This window comes from Diabrotica undecimpunctata, chromosome 2 (assembly GCF_040954645.1).
Source record: "Diabrotica undecimpunctata isolate CICGRU chromosome 2, icDiaUnde3, whole genome shotgun sequence".
NCBI lineage: Eukaryota > Metazoa > Arthropoda > Insecta > Coleoptera > Chrysomelidae > Diabrotica > Diabrotica undecimpunctata.
This window is the reverse complement of record NC_092804.1, coordinates 100,097,182-100,119,551: the sequence shown is the minus strand read 5'-3', so window position 1 is coordinate 100,119,551 and position 22,370 is coordinate 100,097,182. Positions and strand designations below refer to the sequence as shown.

The 22,370-nt window shown below is 33.4% G+C and overlaps 1 protein-coding gene across 2 annotated transcripts in view; it reads right to left on the bottom strand.

Annotated features, from left to right (window-relative positions):
- The window catches only part of bs (serum response factor blistered), a 396,649-nt gene that overhangs the window by 270,709 nt on the left and 103,570 nt on the right, over positions 1 to 22,370 (bottom strand). For both annotated transcript variants that reach the window (XM_072523254.1, XM_072523253.1), the window contains exon 2: positions 4,336 to 4,453. In XM_072523254.1, the coding sequence (XP_072379355.1) occupies positions 4,336 to 4,453 (118 nt within the window). The remainder of the gene's footprint in view (positions 1 to 4,335; positions 4,454 to 22,370) is intronic.

Below are 22,370 nucleotides of genomic sequence, written 5' to 3'. Positions count from 1 at the left end.
TAACCCGGTTTAATTTATTTACGGCAACTATAGACATAATATGCACATTTTATTCGTACTTTTAGTTGAAGAATAGATTAAATTATTTCAAATGTACTAAATTATTCATCGTCATTGGTGCTACAGCCCTATAAAAGAGCCTCGACCTTCCCAAGTCTATTACGCCAGTCAGTTCTATCCATTGCCAACTGTTGTAAGTTTGCTGCGCCTATTTGTCCACCATCCTCACCTACACCATCCCTCCATCTGAGTTTTGGCCTACGCCTACATCTACTTCCCACAGGTTGCGACATAAGGATTCTTCTAAGAGGTTTGTTCTGCTGTGATCTTGCCCATCATGCCCATCTGTCCTGCCCATCTTATTCTCCCTATTTTTATAAAGGATACTACGTCTTTACCACCAAATATATGTTTATATCTGTGATATATCTCGTAGTTGTACCTCCTTCTCCAAACACCATTTTCACACATGCCACCGAATATTCTTCTCAGGATCCTTCGTTCAAATATAAGCAGGAGATTTTCATCTGCCTTGGAAATGGTCCATGTCTCCGACCCATATGTCAACACTGGTTGTATAAGGGTTTTGTATATGGTTATTTTTGTATATATATATTTAGGGATTCTACAGTATTCATTGCCTTCCCTCGCTCAACCGTTTCCATCTCTCTCTGTTGTTCCATTCTCCATCGTTCAGTCCTCTCTTACTCATGGCGTCGTCTACTTCGTTCCTCCAGGATTTTCGGGGTCGTCCTCTTTTCCTCCTTCCTATGGGGCTCCATTCGGTTATTTTCTTTATCCATCTGCTTTCGCTAGTTCTTCTTACATGTCCATACCACTTTAGTCTTTTTTGTTCTATATATGTTAGTATGTCTGTTTCTATTGATGTTCTTTGCTTTATTTCGTCATTACTTCTATCCATTCTTGTTACTCTGCAGCATCTTCGCAGGCATTCCATCTCTGTTGCTACTATCTTACTGCTGGTTTTCTTGTTTATGATCCAATTTTCAGCCCCATATGTCATAATACTTCGCACTAATGTTTTATAAATCTGCGTTTTTGTCTTCATATTTAGGTGTCTATCCCACCATACTGAGTTAAGTTGTCGGATTGCTGTTCTTGTTTGTCCTAATCTTTGTGTAATTTCTTCCTCTGTTGTTGCCTTTTTCGTGATTATAAACCCCAGGTATTTGAATTTATCCTTTCCTTTGATTGTTACGTTGTCATCAATCTGTAGATCTTCTATGTCTTCTTCACTTGTAGATAGGTACTCTGTTTTCGCGAGGTTAATATCTAGACCAGCCTTGGTATATTCTTCTTGTAGTTTTTTCATCATGTAGCTGAGGTCGTCTTGGTCTTGTGCAATCACTACTTGATCGTCTGCAAAACTTAATGTATATAGGTATTCGTTCCGTACCGGTACTCCCATGCCTTCGCATTTTCTTTTCCATGTAGTCAAGGCTTTCTCTAAGTATATTTTGAATAGGGTTGGAGATGTGGAACAACCCTGCAGGAGCCCTTTTGTTGTGGTAAAGTCTCCTATGATTCTTGTTCCCATTTTAATATTATTATTTTTATTTTTGTTTTTTGGCTTAAGTTTCTGCTTCTCATATGTCTACTCAGTCCAAAATAGCATTTGTTTGCTAGGATTATTCTTCGCTTGATTTCTTCCATCATGACGTTCTCCTTGGTGATCAGGGAGCCTAAGTATGTGCATTTGTCCACCACTTCAAAGGTAGAATTATTATAGGTCGATGTTTCTGGCTCTATTGTTGGGTGTTGATGCCATTATCTTAGTTTTATCTTCATTTACTTGCAGGCCCATATTTTTGAGGCGTTTGACAAGGTGGTATACATTTCTTCTAGCTTGCGTGTTGTGCGGGCAACTAGGTCGACATCATCTGCATATGACAAAATTTGGGGTTGATTTATTAAAAATGTTTCCACGCATTTTATAGTAAATAATAGATTAATTAATTTGGTGTTTGTTGTTGCCATAGCAATTAGAATGTTATGAAAAGTTTAGTCAGTTGCAAAAGTAAAAGTTATTATTATCCTCCAATAATACGTTGTTATAGGAGTAAGATGGATATTTCTCTTCCTCAAGTGCCATCTCCGCGACGGAGGTCGGCAATCATCATAGCTATTCGGATTTGAGAGACGGCCGCTCTGAACAGTTTATTTGATGTACATCCGAGCAGCGATGATATTCTACGTCTCCCTACGCTTCTCTTTCTTTGGATCTTTCTCTGTATAATTAAGGTGGATCTCTCTCCATGTGTATCGTATCTGAGGTACTCAAACTTTCTTGTTTTGATTGTATTTAAAATTTTCATTTCTTTATTAATCCTTCTCAGAACCTCTTTGGTTGTGGCGTCATCTGTCCACGATACTTTCAGAATTCTTCTATGCACCCACAACTGGAATGAATCCAGTTGTTTCATCCATGTCGAATATTGGAGGTCCAAGCTCCCATTCCATAAAACGAACACTTAGCCAACCTAACTCTTAGCACTAACTTTAAATTTCTTGTGTAAAGTACTCTTCTCATGTTGTTGAAGTTTGTCCGAGCCTTTTCAATCCTGATTTTAATTTCCTGGAAGAAATCATTTGTCGAGTTAATCACTCTTCCCAGATACGCATATTTTTCCACTCGTTTGGCAATGGTTCCGTTTATTAGAAGATTCTCATTGTCTCTCTGAGTTTTTGATAATCTCATAAAATTCATGTTTTGACGTTCATTGTTAGACCGTATACTTGTCCAAACTTCCCTATTCTGGCAACCAGTCGCTGAAGATCTGCAATATGGAGAGATCGCCGGATCTTTCACCTTTGGATTTTTTTTGTAGGTATACCTAAAATCAAAAATATACGCCACTCCGCCTGCAGATCTTATAGAGCTGCGACAAAGAATTGTGACAGAACTCCGATCATTGACACCGGAGTTATTTGCAAATGTACGAAGAGGCTTTGAAAATAGACTGTATTATTGTAAGGAGGTCATTTCGAAGATTGGTTAATTTAAGGAAATGTTTTGTTTTTTTTGTTATTACTGATGTTCAACCAATAAATTAGTTAAATCCAAAATTATCTTCAGAGTTATTCCGTGAATTAGAGTGTTGTGTAGAGAACAAAGTATCGTTCAAATGATGTGCCACTCGACCACACTTGCTATTTAAAAAAAAATTGGAGATTGATGCGGAGTAGTAGGGGGTTACATTTGAGGGCATGAGTTTTGTATGAAATTTTGTCCCCCGCCCAATACAAATCGACGTGTTTTTTAAATTTCTCTTGGTTTTTGAGTTGCTAGTGGGGGGGTCAAATTTTCGTTGGAACACTCCGTATATGTATTTGTGCCATTGATGACTTTAATCACACCACATGTGTATTATATAAGTCTTAATTCTGTCCCATTGAATATAAGTTTAACGCACATTTAACGGTACTTGTTTATGAATCTGGTTGTTATACTATGTACGGAAATGAATATATTATTGGAAGAATATCATCTAGTTCCCTCGTTAGGTTTCCGAAATGAGAATATTTCGAAAGTAAAGAATAGAGTAGTTACTTTAATTAATTGTCCTGTTTTTAGGTTTTTGCTTTTGTAGTATTATTCAACATAAGTTAATTGAATTTCAATACTCCCAATTCCATAATTTCAGAAGGTTCCAAAAAAATTATTTTAAACTCAGTATAATTGCAAGCTCAATTACATTTGTTCATAATGAAGCAGTAAAATTAATCATTGGCACATACAAGACATGACAATTTATAAATACCAAAAGATGAAGAGGTTTTAAGAATTAAATTTAATTACATGGAATAACCTGATTTAGCAAAAACTAACTAAAAGGTTAAAAATCGCATTATTTTAAAATATGGTAACCCTTTATATTACAACAAAAATAAGGATTACACCAATTTTGGACTAGGGCTGATAAGACACGTACCAGATATCAAAGAAATATCAGAACTTATAACCTAACTTATACTAAAAACGAAGACAATAATCATTTCATGTCATTCAACATTTACACTAGTTTGACGTTACTCTTAAATACTGAATGCTGATCCTGAAGTTCTCAATGGTACTTATTATTATTATTTTTTTTAACACAATTATTTTGTTACAACAATTTGAAGTGAAGAGCTCTAATAAAATTAAAAGATATGATTTAATGAACTGATAAATAAGAGTTTTATATACGAAGAGTAAGTAATCCACAGTTTTGTAATACAGATCAGTTTTTGGAAAAAAATATTCTCTGCAAAAAAAAAATTCAAAAATATTGTATTGTGGTAAAATAAAAGTACCTAATTTTAAATACTTGCCTGCTTCACTTGTGATCATTGGTTGTAATTTTCTAGTAGCAAAAGTGTACACGTGACCGGTTTCCGATGCCACAAGCAACATCACTTGTGTTCCAGTCAATGTTGATAATTCATAAGCCTGTAACAAAGCAAAAAATTATTCAAGGAAATTAATACTGCTAAGTAAATAACAATTTATAGAATTACACACACTGTAAATATAATCATCAGTATTATTATGGTAAAGGAATGTCTCCTTTGTAGGTCGATTACTCCAACCCCCCAAATACCTATTTATAGAGCAATTACATAAGAATTAGATAAAAATATTGTACCGAGCCCACAGACTATTGGAACTTCAGCCAGCAAACGTAAGTGCTATAAAAAGTGGGTTTAAATTATTAGAGAGTTAGTATTTTAGGTTTGAGAAGCTATTGTATAAATAACTAAAAGTAAATGAATAGTGGATATAAAATGGACCGTGCCTTTTAATTTATTTTTTAAGGTAATATTATAAACTAAAAATAAAGTGTGGCAGAAGTTTAACCCTGTACTGCCCAATTTTCTTAACTGCAAAAAAAATTTCTACTGTTATATACTTCCAGAATAGCATCAAATTCAAACATTTTTTAAGTTTTTTTTAATTCTGTATTTCCTTTGTTTTAATAGGGTTTGTGACTCTCAAGTTACAATGGGAAAAAAAGTTAATTTTTATGAAAATCCACAAAGGAATTAGAATTAGGCGTAAAACACAAATTTATATTACATTTTTCACATATTACTTTTGGCACGTCTAGGCATCCCGGTTTCTTGCAACGACCGCGCTTTTCTGAAAATTTAGGCCAATGGCCTATTCCGTCTTTCCGTATGTTTTTCTCCTGTGGAAAAGCGATAGGTCCTCTTGTCCTTTTCTGCTCTATTTCTTGTTATATTATAAATAGACTGGGCCTTCCCCTGTTCTTGAGCTTTTCTTTACCCTCTTGACAAAGACAAGCGGTAATAGATGCTTTAAAATCTAGAACACTTAGTTCATCGTTTTTTCTTATACCAAGTAACTGGGTGTATCTTCTATAAAGTAACCAAGCATTCACAACTGCTAAATCAAATATATGGAACACAATGCGGAGGTACCACTTTTTAGAACGAATCCTAGTTCTATATAAAGCCATCAACGAGTACATTATGTCCACTCCGCCCATACATTTATTGTAAAAAGTTACAATGTTAGGACATTCGACAAGAATGGTTTCTTTCTTTGCTTTGTCCCATCCTTGAACTTGATTTGTAGGATACGTGCCTACAAACGAACTCAGTAAATGCACCGGGTTGATGTCGTACCATTTGACTGCTTTAAGGGTTATTCCTTCTTTCTTGTAGACAAGTTCTTCGAAACTCCCCCTTCCTTTCGTTTTCATATCTTTGTCGGTAGAGAAATTACATCCTTTCAATCTGTTAAGACGCACCGTACTTACAGAGGGAATACTCAACTTGTCTAGTTCAATTTGCAATTGCATACTTGTTAACCAGTTATCAAAATGTATCTTATGGTAAGCATTTCTTGGAATTATTGTGGCCAATCGAAGAACTACATTTCCGCTGACTTCAACATTTGGTAAATATTCTGGATGCTTTTCTTTACCAGTATACAGTTCAAAATTATATACAATTCCGTTGGTATCGCATAGGAGAAACGCTTTATAGCTCCACTTCTTTGGTTTGTTTTTTATATACATTCTTAGACTATGTTTTCCTTTGAAACGAATAACTGGTTCTAAAAGCGGTTTGATTTTGTATAACTTTTCTCCGGAATTATCTAACTATTGTCATTAAAGTGGATATTGTTTTTTATTTAAACCATACACAGTGTAAACCATACACCGACAAAAACAAACATATACGAAAAACTGTTCTATTTCGTTCTTGTCCACATTTAAAGATTTTTCAAGTTCTTTTGGGTAGAATACAGATTTGTTTGAAAAAACGATATTGTCCAAAATATTGTCATCTATCGGCGTTCTAAAATACTTGATTGGAGTATACGGGTTTTCAGGTCCTGACGGTAAACTGCTTTTCCAATGTTAAATTGGATGTGCAGAACGACTAGTAATTCGTTTCCATGTGATATTCTGATGATTGGGCACATCATTTTCGTCGTCATTGTCATCCTCTTTTTCATTATCATCTTCCTGATTCTCACCTATAGAATGAAATCTTTAGAGTCATATCCACAAATGTCTCTAATTTGAACATTGTTTAGTTCTTTCTTGTCATAAAATGATTTTACACAAATAGGTTTTATTTTTGTTAACACCTGCAAAAAAAATTATGTTATACATTATGGACCATTGTAACTTTAAAGTTACACAACATTTTTTACTCACAAAATACCTAATATTTTATTATCAGAGCATATATTTGCTACAATAAGAGTCAGAATGTACTTACTTTTACTTTTCTTTTTTTATTTCGTCAGCTAGTATAGAAAGTACTTTAAATTGTGATAAAAGTAACCTATTACAACGCTGCAACACTACGAACGACAACACATGACAATTGCTAGAACCCACGCACAAAATATGACCTTGTGCATGATTGGAATGTTCTGTGGTAGACAGCTGTCTGTAACCTTATAGAAACATCGGACGTTTAAGGAAATATCAGGTTTAGAAAGTATTTTATGACTCTTATTCAATATGTAACTTAAGAGTTACAAGTGGCAATACAGGGTTAAGAGACTTTTGGGGTGTTTTCGGCACTGTAAAACATTTATGAACAATCGTTTAGTGTGTTAGTTTTTAGAGAAATTTAAAATGTTTCTAGTAGAATGGACAAAGGAGTTAGAAATACAGATATCTCGGATTCAATATGGACAAGAAAAAAATAATTGTTTACTTCAGCAAATTTTTGACAAAGCCAGAAAGAAAATACTATGTTATAAGAAGAAACGTCTAGATGTGGTAAAGGCTTGTGAACATATTCACAAATATTTGTATGGACCAAAGTCCCTTTTTAGAATTGACATGCAGCTCTGAAGTGGCTTCTACAGTTCCGTAATTCAGAAGGTCCAAAATATATAGCAGGATGGCCAGAGTGATATCAAGAATACGATTATACCAAATAACACAGGGTAGGAAAATCTATTTAAATACCGATGCCCTGTCAAGAAGATCATCTAGCGCGCATTGTAGCCACTGTTCATAAGAAAAACGATTTTGCCTCGTCCGATGAACCACCATCACAAATGAGTAGTGGCAACCTCAATAGTTAGAGGACATCCAGAATTTAAAGCATTATAGGTAATGGCAATGCTTTGTACTGAAAAATGATCTACTACAGATCCTTTGAGAACGACATGGTACGGAATCTAAGCTACAGCTGGTTACAGCACGGGGCAGAAATATTGGGTCAATTACCTGACGGCACATTAGGTGGGTACTTTGGCACTAAGAAAATTTTAAAAAAGGTTTGAATTCGAGTTTACAAAAAGTTATATTGGGTGAAATGCACAGATAATGTAAAACCATGGTGCCGAAAATGTGAATTGTGTACAACTGGCAATGCCAGTAACAATTGCATGGCTTAGTATGATATATTTTTCAAAATTGAAAGATGTGTATGCAATCCCAGATCAGGAGGTTTCTGAAGTTCCAGATATACTGGTTAAAGAATTTTTTAACTATTTTCCTGTTCAGTTAGAAATCAATTTACACCAAAGGCGAAATTTTGTATGGGCTGTTTTCAAAACGTGTGTCGCTTAATTAGTGCTAATGAGACCAGAACGACTTTTAATAAGATGAAGTGATAGAGAGGATGTATCGAACAATGGTCAGAAAGTTTTCCAAAGTTATATCTCAATATCAAAGAGTTTGGACAAGTACATTTACTTATTTCTGAATATGACCTACTGATCGGCTGTCAACGAAACTACTGCTATCCACATACCAGGTTGTGCGACGATGGTTCGTTTATCAATCGTTATTGAGTTTAGCTGTAAATCTGCAGAAAACATTCCCGGCGAAGAATACGGTGAAACTATATTCCGAAAACATATTCAGATAGCCTGCCTTACGATGAAAAGTTAATATAATTTTCGATCTACGAATGTAAGCTTCGAAGTAGATCTTGTATGGCTATATATTGCACAACTACGTCGATGCCTTTCTCCTAAACGTCAAAGGCAATGAAAAGGTTCGCATGAAATTAAAAAGAAAATAAATCGGATTATAAATGCCAAAAGGATAACCAAAAGTTGCCCAAATAAATGGTCTTGCAATATATGCCGGCTCAAACAATACTGCAAGAGTAGGCACCCTTCAACAATATTAACACGCAGACTGCCGACAAAATTTCAACGATTTTATGTCAAATTATGCAGTAAGAAAAAAGACAAAATTCGACTTGACCATCTGAGCCTAAAACGTTCTTATTGCCGTCCCGAAAGATGTTTCCATAGCTTATTATGTCGTCCTAAATCTTAATATGACCAGAGGAATTTCGACCTAAGAGGTCTATTGTGGCTCATCCCTGGGTAAGAATAACTGATTTGAAACAAATTCTGTACAATTATGACATAAGAAACTGAGTGTTACCAAAGAGTGCACTCTCAGTCTTTTAGTCAGATACGTTAACTTGCCGGCAAAATTTTAACTAATAAATGGCATAATACTTGCCCTTAACATGGCATAATACTTGCCCTTCACTATTTTCTTTTGTAAGTAGTCCATCAAGAAAATTATAAGCATTCCAAAAGTAGTTGCCAATACCTTTTCTGCTGACAATACAGTTTTGGTCTTATTTGGTGACAGAAAACCTTTAAGTTTCTTCCTTGGACTTGTTTCGTAGGTAAAATGGTGGAACTAGGTTTCATTGATGATTAGAAACGGTAAAAAATCTTTCGGATTGGGGCAAAAACGTGCCAAAAAAAAAAGAAAAAAAAACAACTGATTTAGTTTTTGGTCCGGTACGCGTAAATATTTTAGTTTAAATTCTTCAGTTAAAAGTATGTCCAGAGATCATTGAGATACCCACCATATCTTCTATGTGACACACTTTTACTAAATTAGAATCGTTGGGAATTTTCAAAAATATACGAAACAGTAGCAGTTTGTTCAATATGGAATTTAATATTTAAGCTCATTCAACCACACATTAAAAACGAAGTAGATTTCAAGTGTGGAATTTAGCTTTGCGCAGATTTCGGTTGGGGTTAAGCTTTTAAATGAACTTTTTTAGTTTGCTAACTTCCCAAGTTAAAAAATTGAAAGTTAACCGTATGCTGAGAACAATATTGCAGAGGCACAAAGTTTGAAAACGAAACATCTAATAAAATTAATGTGTAAGGTTTTCTTTTGTTAAGTTTCGATTAAGTTTCGTTAAGGGATCGCTTACACTTCTTCGCCACTCAATTCGGTTTATCGTGCCTTCTTCATTTCAACCTTTCTCTCTCAAATCCTCTGTCACACAGTCCTTCCGACTTCTCCTTGGTTTTCCTCTACCTCCCTTTCCTTCCAGTTGTAACAGCTCTATCCTTTGTCTCACATAATTCTCATTTCTACTTTTGACGTGACCAACAAATGCAGTCTTTGTTCTTGTACCTTTTTTAAGGCAGGAAATCATTTACCGCAGAAAGAATACATATTATGTTATGTGTCTAAAACATATGAGAATCAGATTCCAGACGTTAGATCTGTACTTTGGAAATCATTCTCAAATTTAAAAATGTTCTAGCTGAAATTAAAACATTAAATATAACGGTTTTTCATTAATATTGTTAATGAAGTTTTGAACATGTAAATTAACAATTCATATTAGCGTACTCAATTTTTGAAAATCAATACCGATGGGTAGAGAGACCAATATAAAGAAAAAACCATCCATAGTTTACAAAATTTACAGTTATATAAAGAATTGTGAGGAAGAGAAGCATGTGGTTTGGTATATGTCGTAAGCGATAATTAGTGACCATATGCATATACACATATATCTATATTATTTGACCTGTGGACGCTAGAAAATTATAATACGTTTTTAAAAATACAAAAGGCCAAAAAAGTGCGTTATCATTCCACACTAATGATCTCAATGTTGTTGAAAGACAGTGGCGTAACGATAATTTCCCAACATGATTTGTATTAAGAAAAAATCTCAAACCAAATGATCTGTAAAAATAAATGTATTTATATAAATTCCTTATATAAAAATTTCAAAGATATTGGTTGGCAGATAAATAGATAGAACTGATAAAACGCAATATACTAAAAGGTCATAGTGGGTACGAGACTTTCTAATGTTTCTAGCGAATTTAAAAAAAAATGGTAAGCTCAAAGAAAGTTATTGGTTAAAAGAATCTACTGAAAAAGCAAAAAAATAATCAACATAAGATATGTTGATTGATAATAATAAAACAAAAATAAAGTTTTTTTATCAGAAGGTTGTTGTAAATCTTCTAAAGACCGTACCAGGCCGTGTCCCGTAAATGATGCCCTGGCGTTTATTGAATTTAGGGTGAAAGGTTCCATCCGCACGAGATCCTCCCAGAGGAGTAGTGCTCACAGATGCAACCATAGCTTTCTGCCTACCAACTGAATTCCACCCACTCAACCGGACTACTCATGTGGTAGGTCCTCACCAGACCGGTGGATTACATGAATGGCTCGTCTTTTCTGTCTCTCTCTTTCCTTTTCCGCAGATTCCTCTCTAGTATTTCCTTCTTTCTAACGATTTGAGTCTCTGGTTCCAGTATTGCCCTTTCTATGTAATTCATTCCCGTGTAATTCATTTCTATCGCCTTTAAAAATTCTGCACTCGAATACACAATACTCGGCCGTATCAGACACTCCACATGTGAAAAAGTAGATAGTGTTTCTGTCGCCGCATTTTATCCAGTCTGCAATATTTGGAATTAATACCCTCATCCAAGCCGCCCTATAGTCGTTTGTTTATTCTTTCAGCCACTCCGTTATGCTGTTATTTCTAGCTACTATTTTCTCCTGCTCATCCTCTCAAACCGTAGGTTTCTGCCTTTTCCTTCACTGTTGTTCTGTATGTACGTGCTACTCTTAGCAGTGCTTTTCTTTCCTGGTCCTTCCACATTGAGCAATGTTAGCGCCAAAAATTTCTCCTCTTCCTTGCAAACGACGTACTTCACGTGCTCACCAAAGGTTTGCCTCGTATCTAGGATTACCCCCAAGTACTTTACTTTTTTGGCAGGTAAGATCCTTTTTCCCTCTAGTGCAAAAACTGTATGGACTCTGGCCCTCGGAACCTTAAAGGATCATAGCTGCACTCTTCTCGGCCGCCATTATGATGTCCCTGCTTCCAATCCACGTCTTCACTTTGCTGAGGGCTCGGTTCGCTCTATGCATAATTGACTTGTTTTCGTTGTGCTCCATCAACACCACCAGGACATCCGCATACGCTATTACTTGTACACCAATGCCCATGTGGACCTGCCAAGTTCTGCGAATAGGGAGATATCCCAAGTCGCACAGTAGTCTGACGATAATTTTCCAGCTAGCACTATTTAAAGAATTTCTTCTTTCATCGAAAAATGAAGCCGCCATCCACCTGCTCCTAAGTATGGATATCTCCCTTTTGATCCTGCTCATGGCGTCGATTTTCCTCTCTTGAAACCTTACTTGCGGTAGGATATGCCGCCTTACTCCATTATCTCTCTTTCCAGTAGGCATGTAGGTCTCTGCGCCCCAGGCTGCTCTAATTCATTTCCCGGTTTGGGGATAAGTATGAGATTTGCCGTTTTCACATCTCCTGGGAACTCTTGCTGTCTTAGCTGGTTGTTTATAATATCCTATGCCCATTGCGCTTTCTCCTCGATGATGATTTTTATTATTCCGGTGCTACATTATCAGATTCAGGCGCTTTTCCTGCTTTGAGCGTATTGCCAGCTTTCGTCAGTTCTTATTCACTTCGCTTTTCTTTTTAAGGGAATCAAAGTGCTGTCATAGAAAAGTTAATATAGAAAAGAACATGCCTTTTCAAACAGGAATATCAAGAAAAGGGTACCAAAGAAAACAAATAATATCTACTTAGACGCATATAGAGGGCGCACATGTCACACTATAAGATAAAAACACGTTTGCCGTCGGAAATTTGACATTAATAAAAAACGAAATTACACTCAACAATAGAAATAGTAAGTTGTGGAGAAAAATCGTCGTAATATCAATTTTAATTATTATTTATATTAGAACAACATGACTGTTATACAAGCAAATAATCCATCCAAACATACTAGTCTAACAGCAAGAAATACTTGGAAATTAATTATAATGTATGCTGTCACGGCATAATTGTTAATTTTACGTCTAAGCTGTGCCAATGGATGGGTAACCGAAAAAATTAAATATATTCCAAATATGCCAACAAAAATTACTGGCAGTTTTTTTATATATGCAGATGTAGTAGATGAAAAAGAAAAATTTTAATACTGGTTAATTAAATATTTTAGCATTTTCCGTGTGATCTACAAAATTTTCCACGGAAAGAATTTATTGAAAAGAATAAAGGAAAAGCCAACTCACTGTTGCTTGTAACACTAAAAACCTTTAAAAAAAATTTGGTTTTCTTCAAAAAGACTTCCATCTGTTCTTTTAAAAGAAATTAAACATATCCTATTACCCCAATATTTGACACGACACTGCTACCAATACTGTTGAAGTAATAAAATTATAATTATAGGCGTCAGTGCCGACATGCATACACTTCTATAATGGAAAAGATATGTCAAAAATATTGAAAGAAAAAAATACATGATCCATTATGTTATGGATGAAATAGAAATTGGTTTTACAATGCTTATTATCGACCGTTTTTTTCAACGTACTTCATATATAAATACCTGTCAGATTGTTTTTTATTCATACACCTTTTGATAGTCAAGCAAATGCCCTACAGGGCTAGCATATGTACTTATTATTACACTATTTGCTTTGATTTATATGCGTCAGGTATGTGAAGTATTCTTCTATTCATTATTTACCGTTAGTTACAGAAAAGGCTTATAAAAGGTTTACTGAAATAATTCAAGAATCATTTAAATACCAATTATCTTACACTTAGGAAAACTATCTGTGGTTATCCTTATTTAGGTTTTTTTCTCTACTGTTCTATTCCTGCTTGTTTTAGTTCCAATAATCTATACTCAACTTGTCATTTTTATAGCCTCATTTTTACGTGCCTATGTGTGTGGTTAAGTTTGTTGTGATTTGGTGGGGCTTGGTGCGTTTGTGTGTGTGTGTGGTGCGTCTGTGTATTGTAGAGTGGGTTGAGTAAGTTTGGTGTGAGTTGGTTAATTTTGGTCTGGGTTGGTTAGGTTTGGTGTGGTTGGTTAAGTCTGGTGCGGTTTGGTTAAATTTGGTGTGCTTTTATTAAGTTTGGTGTGATTTGGTTAATTTGGGTGTAGTTTAATGACAGACATATAATACAAAAAGACTGATTGCTGCAATACAGTAGCGTTGCCCTAGTGCTAACAGAGAAAAGTGACGCAAAGCAGTCCCTGCATCTTGTTTTAATATGTCGGGTTAATTGACCACGTGACCTTCTCATTGGTCATTTAGGTCACCTGGTTGATAGACCTGGCAAATTAGAAAGAGATGCAGGGACTCCTTTGTGTCAATTTTCTCTATCGCACTGGGGGAACTCAACTATATTGCAGCGCTCAGTATATTTGTAATATGTCTATGGGTTTATTAATTTTAGTGTAGTTTGGTTAAGTTTCATGCGGTTTTGGTTAAATTTGGTAAGGTTTCGTTAAGTTTGGTTTAGTGTGGTGTAGTGTATTGTGATGTCGTGTGTTGTGGAAGGGTGTGGTTTACTCTAGCAAAAAAAAATTTACGATAAACAGGACTTGTTAAGGTCGCGGCATATTATCATGCACGGATAGTTTCCAGCAGATAGCGTTTCCAGTCCAGCAATCAAACTGTCCGTTCACATTTTCATACATAGAACGTTTCAGTTTGGTGCGGTAAAGATGTGTTCTCGCTTTTCCAAATATTTTCTTTTTTATTTGCATCATAATAGCATTTATCATTGTATTTATATAAAATTTCTTTACCGCGTACGAGTTCAATTAATTTTTCGAAATCTATTTTAACTTGTAGGTACTATTAAACTGTAAATATTAAACCAAAGAGTATTAAAAAAAAAGAGGTATCACTTATGTGCAAAAGTCCTAATTGTTTATCACTGCCGTGTTTAATTGTCACAAAGCAATAAAAACACAAGCATAAATGACAAAATAGCCTCGAAAATTATTTTTTTTTAATTCCCTGTATCAAAATCAAACAAATACCTAAATACAACGAGGGGAAAACGACGGACTCCTAATTCACATTATCCGTAGCAACAGGTTTCGACTCGTTCCGTAGCGGTCGGCATCCGTAAAATATTATGTTCGAATATACTGAACGGAAACGTAAGGTGTCTTATACGATCCGTTCTGTGAATTGTTAATATTTAAAACCATTTAAATTATATTTTTCGGAAACTAAACGCTACGGGCTGAAACGCAACGTGCATGATAATATGCCACGATCTTTAATCAAAAATTCGTCTGATGAGTAAGGATACTATAACGCTGTTTTTGTTTATATAGTGCTTTACCAAGAATAAATGTGGTCATTCACAGACGCATTACTTTAGAAATGTAGTTATCCTATCCCAAATATCACATTTATTGATACATATAACAAGTTTATCTACCAGTATACAAAAAATCGTGTAAACATGAACTGCATAAGTAAATCGAAATTTAACCCTTTCACTCCTGTCGGGATATATATATATATATATCCCAACACATGTTTGAAAAATTCTGAATGTTTTAAACTGGCTTACAACTGCATTGGGACGGGATATTTCAGTAAACTATGGCATTTCTTATAACGTGAAATCGAGTATCCACCGTCAGCATCAAATTTTAACCTAAAATTTAGTGTAATGTTAACAGATTGTGAGTACGATCATATAAAACTGTGTTGATAACATATTTCTGTTGGCGTAAGGACAATTTTGGTTGCTGATTGTTAATTACAAAAGATTAAGATAGGTGAGTACATAATTTCATTTTGCTACTCAGTACGAAATTTATCGTAATGGGCAGTAAATCTTGAATGGGATTATATATCCCAACAGGTGTTTTTACTGGTAAATATTATCCTGACAGGTATAAACAACTTCCTTTTTTAGCATGGATCGAAAGAAACATAAACTTACCGAAGATGAACTTGATTACTATGCTAATAACATTGATGAAATTGAAAGTATAGACTATAGTAGTGATGATAGTATGGTGGATAAGGACTTCATTTTGTCATCAAGTGAACTAAGTGAGGCAAGTTCACTTGATAGGGAAGTGAATATAGGTAATGAAACTGAGAACGCAGCTCAAATTTCCGATCAGGAATCCTCTGACGATGATGAAGATATCCAAGATGCAGACGAGGTTATGCAACCTGTGCCGCCAACTAGTACAGATTTTTCCGCTGTTTGGACTGATGTCAAAGCAGAAAATTTTATTCCGAGATATGATCTACCAGCCAGAACAGCCCCAGTTATTACAGATCAATTGAATCGAGGCAGTTCTGCATTAGACTGTTTTCTAAAAGTATTTCCTTGAAGTTTGTTTATGTATATGGCACAGTGTACAAACCGTAGGCTTGAAATTTTAGAAGAGAAAACGAAGAAAACTTTTGTCAAAACGTGCCAAAAAGAAATGATGCTACTTACTGGTGTTACGTTAGTTATGCATTATAATAGAGTTCCTCTTTTCGCAATGTACTGGTCTAATAATAAAACACTTGGAAACCATTATATTCGTAGTGCAATATCAAGGGATAGGTGCCAACTACTATTATCAAAATTGTATTTTGCCGAACCCAATAAACCTGCCACAGCAAATAAAACTCATTATATAGATGATGTTATTTCCTGCTTGAAGACAAGTTTTATGAGAGCTAGAAGTGATTCTACCTATCAAGCAATTGATGAGTTTATGGCAAAATTCAAAGGGCGATCTACATTGAAACAGTATATGCCCCTCAAACCCATAAAACAGGACATAAAGTTATGGAGAAGATGCGATTCGGAAACTGGCTGTTTACGATATAAATGTGTATGCAGGCAAAAATGATAATAAGATGGCATTTACTTTGGGATAATGTGTTGTAAATCAGTTATTTTCAACAATTTCTAATGAAAATTTTGTAATTTGCTTCGACAGATTTTTTACAACAGTTCATCTTATGGATACCATTATGTTTCCTGCTTCGGGCGTGCATAATTGCCCGAAAAAATTTACCCAAATTTCATGGCAAGCTAAATCGAGGAGAATCGCAAGTAAAAGGTAATGAAAATGGAACATTAGCATTTTTTATCATAGATACGGTAGAACTGATGTTCGCTGCTTATTTAAAATTGTAAGACATATATATTTAAAACTATAGACATGTAATACAAATAAAAATAGACTGATTGCTGCAATACAGTGCGACAGAGAAAATTGACGAGAGGTAGTCCCTACATCTCTTTCTAATTTGTCAGGTTTATAGACTACGTGACCTAAGTGACCAATAAAAAGGTCACGTGGTCGATAAACCCGGCCCATTAGAAAGAGATGCTTTGCTTCAGTTGTCTCCCTAGCACTGGGGGAACGGTCTGGTATTGCAACGATGTGAGAATTTTGTATTATGTGTCTATGATTATACCACATTTACGTCAAAATGCCCTAGTATTTTTTACGTGATGAATGCAAGTGAATTTTAATTGATTGTTTTTAACCATTATCTTACAATATGGACACGTGCGTCAGTTTTCATCATGCACTGCATTGCATGCATTGCACCAAGTTCATATCACTGAAATGAGTAATTTAAGGCTTTTGAGCTAAAATAATAATTTTTAAGTTTCAAAATGGTTCCTGGCTTACAATATAAGTGAAATTGTCCTTTCGAAGGTTTAACTTTCTCATGATAAACACCTATTTTTATACTTAAACGTTTGAAAGAATTTTATTTTATAGAAATTTAGACTCACCAAATTAAACTAGATTAAAGGATCCAGTTTTGCTGTCAAATTTTTATTAGCTAGCTTGTTTTAGGCAAATTTCTGAACAACTAAGATTTCGTAAAAAAATAATTTGATTCGATAAAATGAAACCACTTGTGGTAGTTGTCCTGATTATGTCATTATTAGAGCAAGTTAGTAGAGTATAATGTGGAAAAATCATTTTTTTAATGTAGCTATATTGTTCTTATCGTATATGACATACTACAATTAAATAAATAACTTTATTATCGGCCAAAGTCAACATTTGATTAACAAGCAGAATTTTAAGTATCACTTGGTATTATAAGAATATCTCATAAGTGGAAATATTAATTCACCAACATTTTTACGGATTTACCGCGACTGTGTTATTGATATATTCATTAAATATAATGAAGCTCCGGATAATCAGTGCGAAAAATATCCTATTAAGATATCTGATACCGATGCTGGGGATTAAATTTTGAAAAGAAATAAGCCCCATAGAGAATTTGTTTCCCAAGACGTACACATGCAATTAAATCGAATAAATAACGAGTACAATTAAAAAAATGAAATTCATTGGTGGACATTTTTATTTGTTTATATTGTTTTAAACATGTTTAAAGACTATGAATAGAAATTGCAGGAATGGCGTATGGTCGGAGATAAACATTTTATTGGTTTATTTACGCTATTTTGTAGTAATTTTACGGTTATACCTAAGACCACACTAAATAAACACATCAAAAATTTCTAAGAAACACAAAGATTTTTTCTGATATATACATCATTTAATTCGATTTTAGTGAGTGACATACCGTTATAACGCCTGATTAGTCAGCAACATCATTATATATATATATATATATATATATATATATATATATATATATATATATATATATATATATATATATATAATATTGTTTTGTTTCTACTTCTTTCTTTATGTACCTATTTGTTTATAAAAAATTATACTTATATTTATTTTGAATTAATAATTAATGAAACATTTTTTTTTGGCTAGTTCAAATTGGTAAATAATCTCAGGGTTTTATGTCATTCAATCACAGAAATGCAATACCGATACTCAGAAGAAGCTCATCGGTAAATAAAATTCAAAAATAAAATATAACCGTATATTAAAACAAAATGTTTCTACCAAAGAAATAAACACAAATTTTAATGACAGCATAAATTGCAAAAACCAAACAATCTATGAAAATAGTAAGTATTTAAATATAAAAAGGCGTATAAAAAAAATACCGCAAGTTATTTTAAAATAGAAAGTTACCCAGTATAGATACAATAATGAATTATGGTTGCAAGAAATAATTTAAAAATATTACGAAATTGTTTATGTAAAAGTTCCTGTCAAAATACACTGGAGTCTTTATGGGTCGATGAAACAGAAATCCTCGCAACAGAGAATATTGTTAGAAAGAAATATAGAGATATATCTGAATACCTTGGAACAATTTTTATTTACGATGTCGGATACTATTATACGAGTACTTAAAACTGCTATCACTTATTGCTGAATTTAATTTTAACTTTTCAAAAAATATTACTTTGTACTTTTTACTTTTATGGATGATAACAAGTCTTATGGTTAACGAAGATCGACACTTTTTTTTAACACAAACTGCTCCTTTCAGCTAGCGGGAATCAACTCTCTACACTGTCTCTACAGTGTAGTGAGTGTACAGTCTACACTCACTCCGTTTTCTTTTATTCCAAAAACTCTCTTGGCTTAACACCCCCTTCCATCAATAACTTTCCTTCCTTTTCATTGGTCAAAACAAATATGACTCTTTCTTCATTTCAACGTCTTTAAATTTCTAAGTCGTAAGTACTTTAACATTTTCTAGGAACTACAAATTCCCGACTTTTTCGAACAACCTTTTTCGTTAATCTTACGTTCAAACACAAATTGTTCTTAAATGCACTTTAAAACCAATAAACAATTCCATGAAAATAATCGATTAGATTACAAATATGTTAACAAAGACAACATTATACTGGGTAAAAACAATATTTATGTTAACAATAGACATACAAATAGGTATTTTACATTTTAAATGCAAGAAACAAATATTTTTTAACTACTATAACGTATTACAAAATGACAAATTTTAAGTATACAATAAATAGATTTTCTTCTTCTTCTTCTCTGCCTTTATTTATATACAATAATAGTATCTATATATATATATATATATATATATATATATATATATATATATATATATATATATATATATATATATATATATATATATAACATCATAATCATCGTCATCATCGTCATCATCGTCATCATTCCGTAGATCATAGCTCATCTTATGGCAATTTTATAGAATTTTTCCTCCATGTCCATATCTCCATGTCACATAATACACCACTCGCTTCCTTCCGTTCCATCCATCCCACCCTAATTCAACTGCATGCATTTAGGGTTTCAGGCGGGACAGGCTCTTGCCCGTCTTCTTCCTCACTTTTCCAAATGTCCCGTCTCGTGTCCTGCTGTCCCGCAAAGCTAGCTTCAATTATATTTTCTAAATAAGTACATATAGTTTTATAAAACTGGTATAGACAAATTTAATATTTATATTTTTTTCTGAGCATATCTTGTCTTTACTAATTTTCTTAACAATCAAACATCAAAATTATATTATAAGACAAATTTAATAATTACTTCAGTTTCTACAAGTGGCAATTTTTTTTACAATGTGGTGTAAACATTTCTATTTGTTTTGAGTTTCTCCCATTTAAATTGTCTCAGATATAGGTTTATTCACGTAATAATTTAATTAGAAGTTTTCAAATTTTTATTGTCGTATATTTCTGACTATTTCACTCATCTTAAAATTTTCACATAATTTGACCAATCACAAACCAAAGACAGCTTGTGTTATCGCGAAAACACCAACTGTCTTTCAATTGTGATTGGTCTATCAGCTTCGTGTTTTCAACGACGTAACCATGGATACCGATCGCAAAGCAAAGTTTGACGTTTGCCAAAAAAATTATTGTAGCTGTATACGTCAAAATGAGTCGTTTCGGTATTACTTCAAACGAAGTTATAAACCAAAACATTGAAGAAAATATACCGAGTAACACAAGAAAATCTAAATCTTATATATGGAGAGAATTTATGATGTTCTGTGTGGATCGCAACTACAAATTAGATGCAGAAAATAACAACGAAAGACTAACTAAATTCCTTCCTCTCATTCTACTGAATTTTTGACCTATCACTTTGTTCATGAAATAGTCTAATATACCACTCGTGATTTAATTTAGCTTATAAGTCTGTCTTTTATTTCTAAACTCAACTGAGTTTCTTAAAGAAAACACCACTCGTCCTACGGACTCGTAGGACAAGCAACTCAGTTTCGTTTAGAAGTAAATCGACAGACTTATCGCGAAAATTGACTCACTAGTGGTATTACTATTGAAAATTTAGACCAGGATGGGGAGGTAAAAGATGCTCCACCTTCTAATTTAATATTTTTTTTATTAATTATTAATTTTGGTTAGATTGAAAATCGCTGTAAGCTTTCTTATTTTAAATGGAATGTTGGAATTTCTTGAGTAATTTTGGAGTAATATTATTTAATTATAAAATTAATAACATTTTTATTATTTTTATTGTTTTTATTTTACTATCACTTTACCATTCATCTATAGATCGATATTTAATTTTAGGATGCACTAACCATAAAATTTTTGACAGCAAACGCTAATTAGAATTTGTCCCTAATTAGAATTTATAGAATAAAAGAAGTGACACCTCTATTAACACACAATTCACACCGTTTATGATGATCTTTTTCCTTTAAGATATGTACAACCTGCGGTTTGTTAGATGTTATAAACCGTAGTATTTAATTGGACTCAAATTTTCTTAATAAAGACTGTCGATATTGTTAAAACTAAAGTTACACTTAATCTGACTGAAAAAAATTAATATATCTGATGATTGTGTTTAAGGTTTTAGAACTTTATGGAGAACGTTATATATAATAACTTTTTTCATAAAACTAAAAACTAAAAAAATTTGATGCCGACTTAATTTGACAGACACACTGTATGTATAATAGTCACAAGCCACACTTGAACAAAAAGTACTTATTTCAATATCCACTTATTTTAGAAATCGTCATTTATATATATACATATATTTATATAAAATCGTTTTTCTTACTATATATATATATATATATATATATATATATATATATATATATATATATATATTTATATATATATATATATATTATATATATATAAATATATATATATATATATATATATATATATATATATATATATATATAATCTACAAGTATTATTTAATTAAATGAAAAAATATTTTATCTTTTGTCCATGACTGAATCCATCAGTAGGCTTCTTTGCTTCCTAATTGTCAAGCCTGCTCTCTAGAAGACTGGGACGGACGTAGCTGGAATTGATAGACTATCCCTGGCCTAACGAGCCATAGTAGGAAATTTATTCTGGTTGTCTTTCCACCAAGATTAGATGTCCACGTTTCTGTCTTCTCGTTCTTCTGCTAGATAAGCATCCGATATTTTTTTCCTCGCCACTCGAGCCCCCAGAAGATCAAACTTCCTTGTTGCTTTTAGGTTGAGGCTCTTTTTTTTCAAATTTTCTATATAATTTTCTGAGTTTTGTCTGTTTCTCGTTTCAAGGAACGGCCCCATTTCTATAAATCGAAAGCTTTCAATTTGTGGCGGGGATCGATTACTAGAGAAATACAGTACACCCAATTTGCTTTATTGTACTATTTGATAACTTTATTTCTTGCTGCTATAAAAGAGTTTTTTAAATTGAATCCTCACCATTGCTTTGGTTAGCATTAATTTCTAAATTTTTTTTGTTGAGGTAGTCGAGTAATAAATTTATGTACCAGACCACACTGGGAAGCGTGGACTTTTCCCCTCCTAGTAAGTCTGTAACTTGTTTGCAGTTTTTTAAGAAGCCTTCTA